The following is an 8,090-nucleotide window of genomic DNA, read 5'->3' as shown; positions in this document are numbered from 1 at the left end:
ACTGCCGGCTTAGTCCTGCCATGAGCTTGGACAGATCTCCTTCACCCTTTGTCCCACCTGAGAGGGGCCAACATAAGGAGCCAAGCATAAGGGAGATAATATACACACACAGATCACTAGTCACAATACTTCAATCTGTGAAAGCAATTCCTGAGACACAAGGGACTGCAGATGCTGGAACCTGGAGCAACAAACAATCTGCTGGAGGAACTCAGGGGGCCGGGCAGCATCTGTGCTGGGGAAAGGATGCCGGGTTTCAACCCGAAACATTGACAGTTCCTTTCCTCCCACATTTTCCTCTGTTGCTCGACCTGCTGAGTTCCTCCTGCTGAGTGTTTGTTTCTCCAAAACAATTCCTGACTGGTTTTCTTTATATTGTGTTTCAATACAAACCTGGTTTCAGATTCCTCTTCCTGTGTGTTAATCAACCGTAGTTTCTGGTGCAGAGTCCTGGGACTGGGGCAGAATCTCCTGGTGCTCTGCCTGTAGTGGTTAGTGTAACACTATTACAACGCCAGAGACCCAGGTTCAATTCCCGCCGCTGCCTGTAAGGAGTTCATATGCTCTCCTCATGTGTCTGTGTGGGTTTCCTCCGGGTGCTCCGGTTTCCACCTACGTTTCAAAAGACGTACGGGTTAGGAAGTTGTGGGCATGCTATATTGGCTCAGGAAGTGTGGTGACACTTGAGGGCTGCCCCCCAGAACACTCTACGCAAAAGATGCATTTTACTGTGTGTTTTGATGTGCGTGTGACGAATTAAGATATCTTATCTTATCTATTCCATACATTGTACATTAGATGAATTGTTAGACCCCAAGTACTTACACAAAACCTGGGCAAAAAGCTGAGCAGAAGTACCTGTGCTGACTTTGAGCACAGTGCAGAGAGAGTGCTGCATCATTTGCACCATTGGAGGTGCTGTCACTTGAATGGATGTTGAACCAAGGCCCCGTCCCCACTCTCGGGTGATGGGACTTCTGATGGTGGGCTGACCTGGCGTGGCTGCGGTGGGCCAGTGATGGTTGGCAAAGGCGTACCACCTCGGGGGTGGTGGGGGGGGAGCAACAACCACGGCCCCGGTCAGCCCAGAGCAAGGGGAGGCGGTGCCGTTCGATGGGGAGGGGAGAGGGGCAGTGGATGCGATTGGGAGGAAGGCCCGGCTGCTGTGTGTGAGGAGTGGTGAGGTGGGAAGAGTATGACCTGGCGTCAGGGGAGCAGTGCTTTGTAAGTCAGGGGGAAGTGGATTTGGAAGTTTGGGGGAAGTGTACTGGGGGTGGGGGATGGAGTGCAGATAGGGGACTGCCTTGGGAGGTGTTGGGGTAGGGTATTTTTAATGCAAGGTGGTGGGCTAGGCAGAAGGATGTAGGTGAGTAACTTGTGCGCCTTTCAATCCTCCTAGGTTGGCACTGCAGACTTAAGACCTGAACTGGCAGTGCCCAACAACTGGTGCCCCAGGACCACATATTCCAAGATCCCCCAAAACGGAATATTTTGCGGAAATTATGTTGGCCTGTTCGGCCATTGTAAAGAGCAACAAACGCCACTCCTCACCATTAAATCTCAGCCAACGCGACAGTGGTTCTTCACTTCTCTGAAGGAACCGAGCATGAATAATTCTCTCCCTTCCTGTCAGAGCTACATGTTATCGGTATCCTCTTGCTCTTCCAGTTTGGTAAGGACCCCAGACATTGAAGTGTACTCCGAAGAGACAGGTTTGGTTGAATTAATTTCTCAAACTCTCAGCTTCCACATAGAATCATCAAATTGTACAGCATGGACACAGGACCTTCAGCCCAACTCGTCCACACTGACCAAGTTGTCTACCTGAGCTAGTCTCATTTCCCTGGGTTTGGCCCATATCTCTCTAAACCTCTCCTATCCATGTACCTGTCTAAATATCTTTTAAACATTATAATTGTACTCGCCTCTACCACTTCCCTTGGTAGCTCGTTCCATACACCCACCACCCTCTGTGTAGAAAAGGTGCCCGTCAGGTACCTTTTAAATCCTTCCCCTCGCACCTAAGACCTATGCCTTTAGTTTCAGACTCCCCTGCCCTGGGGAAAAGACTGTGACCATTTACCTAATCTATGCCCCTCATGATTTTATAAACCTCTATAAATACATCCCTCAGCCTCCTGCACTCCAGGGAAAAAAAATCTCAGATTATCCAATCTCTCCGTATGACCCAAGTCCTCCAGTCAGATAGTTGTGAATCTTTTCTGCACCCTTTCCAGCTTAATGACGTCCTTCCTATACCCAGGCAACCAGAACTGCACACAGAATTCCAAGTGCGGTCTCACCAACGTGTTGCACCGCTGTAACTTGACATCCCACATCTCTTGTACTCAGTGCTCTGACTGATGAAGGCCAGCGTGCCAAATGCCTTCTTCACCACCCTGTCTACCTGTGTCTCCACTTTCAGGAAACCCCTCGGTCCCTCTGTTCTACAACACTTTCTATTGCCCTAACATTTACTGTGTAAGTCCTGCCCTGGTTTAACTTACCAAAATACAATACTTTGCACTTGTCTTTGCCAGAAATAAATACAAGCCAGTTCTACAAATTGAGGGATCTCAGGATTTAATATCGTTTATTTATTAAGTTTGGTAGGAAATGATATCTTCAACTCACTGAGTACAGTGAGACAGTTTTACATACAGAGCATTGATTAAAATGAGATGCTTAAAGCAATGGTATAAACGCATCTATAGTATAGTTATTGATACTTAGACAGCAAGGTTTTATAATGAGTTCCTAATGTGAGTGTAGCTGAACTATAAAGTTAGAGCACAGGGATGGTGTTCCAATGGTAACGTTAGCATTTTGATGGTAACTACAAGAACAGTGACGGATTTTTGTTAGTACTTTGACGGTCTGGCTCCATCTTCCTCTTCAATCCCACACACCTGTGGTCACCATGCTGAAGAAACAGTCGGTGAATATTCAGGGATATTATCTTGAATGCCACATACGAGAGTGCTGGTATTTAGGGGTAAAGGGGGGAGGGTTCATCATCATCAATTGAAGGGGTTTCTGTATGCCGGGAGTGCTCAGGAACCACAGAAGGTTGATGGGAGGGGTTGTTGAGGCCAAGACTGGTTTAAGAAGTAGCCAGGTGCTGTAAAGGGGAGGCACTGAACTAGGGTTGTGCGTGGGATTTGAAACCGAACAGCTTTGTGGTGTGTGTGTGTGTGTGTGTGTGTGTGTGTATGTGTGTGTGCCCATATTATTGACAGCAACCATGTGCGTGCACCCATAACCTATTAGAACATAGAACATTACAGCACAGTACAGGCTCTTCAGCCCATCATGTTGTGCCGACATTTTATCCCGCTCTAATATCTATCTGTTACACAAAAGGTTCTGAATGGTGAGGCGAGGGGGGGAACTGAGACACGGATGGGCCCTTGTTTGCCTCCAAATGTGTGCACCCCTGCAGAAGGTTGTTATCAACCTTAAGAGGGGCAGGGGGGCGGCGGAGAAATTTGCCTTTGAGCGCTAAGTACCTGTAAACATATCGGCCATCAGTTGTACTCACATGGCAGATGTGGTCAATTGAACAGGCCATGTGGGATTGAGTGCAGACATCTGCTGACACCCTTGCACAGGCCTTGAGGCAGAGAACAGTATGGCCAGGGGGACATTAGGACAACAAAATCCTTGCTGGCCCTCCAGAGAGCAGTCTATTGAGTCCCATTTCCTTCTTCGCTTTTAGACCTGCAAGTTGGGTAACACAGAGGCACAGCAGTTAGTGCTGCTGCCTCACAGCTTCAGGGATCTGGGGTTGGATCTGACATTCGGCATGGAGTTTGCACGTTCTCCCCATGAGCATGTGGGTTTCCCCCAGACGCTCTGGTTTGCTCCCACATCCCTAAGACATGTTGGTAGGTTAATTTCCACCCCAAACTATCCCTTAATGTGGACTCATGTCAAGAAGAATCAAAAGGGAGTTTATGAGCATGTGTGAGAATAAGTTTCAGGGGTACAGGGAAATAAGTAGAGGGAGAATGCGACTAATGGGATAGCTCTGCTGAGAGCTGGCATGGATCTGATGGGCTGAAAGGCCCCCTTCTGAATCAGTGTAAGTATAAATGAATTTCCCCCTTGTGTCCTTCCAACTCCCTTTTGAAGGCACTGATTGATTCTGTTCCAACATCCTTACAGTCACTCAATTCCAGATCCTTGGAGTTTTCGTTTTCCCACATCACTTCTGAATAGCCTGGCTTTAACTTAAAGCTTTGCTTCCCCCTTCTGCATTCTCCTCATGCCCACCAGAGGAAATTCCTCGCTCAACATCTCTGAACACAATCAGCTAGGTCACCGCTCAATCTTTGAAACCCAAAGGGATACAAACCCATTCTTTGCAATTTCCCAGAATAGAAATTGCCTTTCAAATTTTCACTGCTCTTTTCAATTTTTATGTGTTCTTTTTATTCTTAACCAAATATATCTCCTTATAAATCTACCTGCTGTTCAAAGTAAATTTGCAACAATGTCTTTATAACCTTCTCAAGTGAGGGGGATTTGAGTAAAAGGGTAAGATTTCAGCTCCCTGTCAGCTGTGCAAATTTGCAAAATTAGGCAGTTGCTACATCAATGGGCAAAATATTTGAAACATCCAAGGAGGTGATATTAAAGGAAATGTCTGCATTCTTAATCCTCTGAGCACTAAACTAAAGGACAAGATTTTGCAACCCCTTTTCCCTTGTCAGAGTACATAAACCAAATGTTAAGAACAACATCAAAACCTTGTGTTGATGTACCAAGAGACCTTGGGATGCAAATCTACAGCTCGCTGAAAGTGGCAACACAGTTGGATAGGGTAATGAAAAAGACATTTGCTATGCTTGCCTACATAGGCTGAGGCATTGAGTGTAAGAGTTGGGATGTCATGTTGCAGTTGTACAAAACATTGGTTAGACTGCACTCTAGAGTATTGTGTACAGTTCTGGTCACCACGCCACAGGAAGAATATGGTAGCAATAGAAAGAGTGCAGAAGAGATTCACCAGGGCGTAGCCTGGAATGGACGGCTGTCATTATAGGGAGAGACTGAATAGGTCGGGTTTATTCTAACTGGAATGTAGGAGGCTGAGGGGTGGCATTTTAGAGATTTATAAGGATAAGAGAGGCATAGATAGAGTCATTTTCCCAGGACAGGGGAATCCAGAACTAGAGGGCATAGGTTTAAGGTGAGAGGGGAGAGATTTAAAGGAGACCTGAGGGTCAAGTGCTTCACACAGAGGGTGGTGGATATTTGGAACGAGCTGCCAGAGGAGGTGGTAGAGGCAGATACAGTTACAGCATTTAAAAGGTGTTTGGACAGGTACTTGGATAGGAAAGGAGTAGAGGGATACGGGCCTAATGCAGGCAAATGGGATTAATGTTGATCTGCATTATGGTCAGCACGGACGAGGTGGACCATAATCTCCCCGTGTCTGCGTGGGTTTCCTCCAGGTGCTCTGGTTTCCCCCCACATTCTAAAGACGTACAGGTTAGGAAGTTGTGGGCATGCTACGTTGGCGCCGGAAGCGTGGCGACACTTGGGGGCTTTCCCTAGAACACTGCGCAAAAGATACATTTCACTGTTTTGATGTACATGTGACTAATAAAGATATCTTATCTTATGTATGGTAGGATTATTGAAGCTTACGTGAGGAAGTTTTGTATATTTTTTATATTTTCTTTAAGAACACTTATAAACACTTTGGATACTGTTGTCCATTTTGTCTGGTTATTAAATATTTAACACTAAATTGTATTTTGCAGCAGCAAAATCACCTGTGGGAACTGGAGGTAACTTTTCTCCAGGTTCCGGCATCTTAGTTTCACAGGATCAACAGAGCTGTGAAATGAACAGAGCATGCAAGTTGTCGCAATGTGATTTATAGACGGTGCTCAGAGGATTAAAGAAATGCTACCAAAGAATGATACACACGTCAGTGAGGCAGCATGAAGGAGGAGAAAGCAACCATGAGGCTACAGCGCAAAGAAATAAAACACGTCCACTCCCACTGCACACTAAAGCATGTTGCAACCGTGCAGAGATGGAGTGCTGCCTTCCCAAGCACGGATGACCTTAAAGAGAACTGACACAGAGGTACATAAGAAGTGCATTTGGAGTCCTGTCGTGTTATTGGCGGCAACTGGGATGTACATTCATTTAAGTAGTGGCAAACGAAGCAACAACCGTGAGCTGGAGCTGGGTTTCATTGTTACTGCTGAGACAGGTTGAACCGGAGCTGCAATGAAAGTGAACAGGACAAAGGAGGGGACAACCATTTCCAAAGAAGGAGAGATGGCAGTTCAGTTCATTCAGGCAAGATCACCGATCAGAGGTTTGGGATTCAAAGCAGAACTTTCATTATCTGCCATGATAGGGATGGCCTACCTCATGAACAGAGGTAATAGATGGATCATTGCAAGTTCCCATGGCCTGGTCAATACCTTGAAGATGGGGACAGAGGCAAGGTACAAAGGAAAGGATTGGTTGGCACAATCAGGCGGGTGCTGTGTCAGCCTTCAGCTCAGACCCCTGAGGATGCTACTGGCTGAATGGGGAAGTTGGACATCCTGAAATACAAATGATGGAAGTTGCCCTACACATTGAAACACTTTGCCGCTGTTGTGCTATAAAACTGCTAGCGCAGTTTGCTTCCCGCCTCATGCCATGAATAACAAGACCATTTGCTGATGTATCAGGCGTTGCTGCCGTTGCTGCTGACTTCTGGGTGGACCTGACAAATCACTCATTGAACGTGTGGGCAACTCTTGCTCTACCCGACCTCGCACCTGCTGAGTCTCTCCTCAGCCATCCAATAGGGGTAATTTTCTTACGTCCCATCACATGAGGAATTACAGAAATTGACAGCACTTGTTTTTATTTGGTCGGTGGGGAGGGTGGGGTGTTGGGGGATGTCAGTTACACTGGAACACTCAACACTCCGACTTTGATTCTCATGCTGGAGGCTCTTCCAATGACGAAGCTGTGACATCAGTGAAGCTGCCCTCAGTCTTTGTAACATGCTAACATAACACTGTATTGGAAAATGAAAATCAGTTGTATCTATAAAAGAGATGTCTTGTGCTTGGCACCCAGCTCAAAAAGTTTAATCATCCTCTTCCTCCTCCACTTCTGTTTTTAAGGGAGTCTTGTCAGGGATAGTGAAGCATTTCTCGAAAAACCGGACAATGGATTTGTGCAGGTGCTGTTTGACTGATGCTTTCTCCATGAAGTGGCCCTCATCTGGGTATATCTGCAACAGAGTAAACAGGATAAATCGGTAAATTGCTTTATTATTGTCACGTGCACCGAGGTACAGTGAAAAACTTTGTTTTGCATGCCATCCATACAGATCATTTCATCATATCAGTACATCGAGGTAGTACAAGGGACTACAGAATGTAGTGTTACAGTTACAGAGAAAGTGCATTGCAGGTAGGCAATAAGGTGCAAGGCCACGACAAGGTAGATTGTGAGGTCAAGGGTCCATCTTATTGTACAAAAGGTCTGTTCAACATTCTTATAATAGCAGGATAGAAGCTGTTCCTGAGCCTGGTGGGATGTGATTTCAGGCTTTTGCATCTTTTTCCCGATGGGAGGGGGAAGAAGAGAGAATGTCCAGGGTGGGAGGAGTCTTTGATTATGTTGGCTGCTTTACGGAGGCAGCGAGAAGCGTAGACAGAGTCCATGGAGAGGAGGCTGGTTTCCGTGATGTGCTGGGCTGTGTCCACAACTCTCTGCAGTTTCTTGCGGTCTCGGGCAGAGCAGTTGCTGTACCAAGCTGTGATGTATCCAGATAGGATGCTTTTTATGGTGCATCGATAAAAGTTGGCGAGGATCAATGGGGACATTTGATGAAGTCAAGGCACTGGTGAGCTCTCTTGGCCATGGCGTCAACGTCGTTGGACCAGGTCAGACTATTGGTGATGTTTACTCCAAAGAGCTTGACAAGTCACTTCTGCAGCCTGTGTAACATAGTTAAAAATGTCCCAAAGGAGTGTTCATAAACAAAATTTGACACCCAGTCGCCAAAGGAAACATTGGGCTAGGTGAGCTAACTTGGCTAAAGCAATAGGTATTGAGAA

General features: G+C 46.4%; 1 protein-coding gene across 5 annotated transcripts in view; it reads right to left on the bottom strand.

Annotated features, from left to right (window-relative positions):
- Positions 1 to 2,585: 2,585 nt before the first annotated feature.
- The window catches only part of dpp6a (dipeptidyl-peptidase 6a), a 546,960-nt gene continuing 541,455 nt past the window's right edge, over positions 2,586 to 8,090 (bottom strand). For all 5 annotated transcript variants that reach the window (XM_052015996.1, XM_052015997.1, XM_052015998.1 and 2 more), the window contains one exon: positions 2,586 to 7,258. In XM_052015996.1, coding sequence (XP_051871956.1) covers positions 7,112 to 7,258 — 147 coding nt within the window. In that variant the 3' untranslated portion in view covers positions 2,586 to 7,111. The remainder of the gene's footprint in view (positions 7,259 to 8,090) is intronic.

The sequence above is a fragment of the Pristis pectinata genome, chromosome 5 (assembly GCF_009764475.1).
Source record: "Pristis pectinata isolate sPriPec2 chromosome 5, sPriPec2.1.pri, whole genome shotgun sequence".
NCBI classification, from domain to species: Eukaryota; Metazoa; Chordata; class Chondrichthyes; order Rhinopristiformes; family Pristidae; genus Pristis; species Pristis pectinata.
This window is presented reverse-complemented; position numbering and strand designations above follow the sequence as displayed.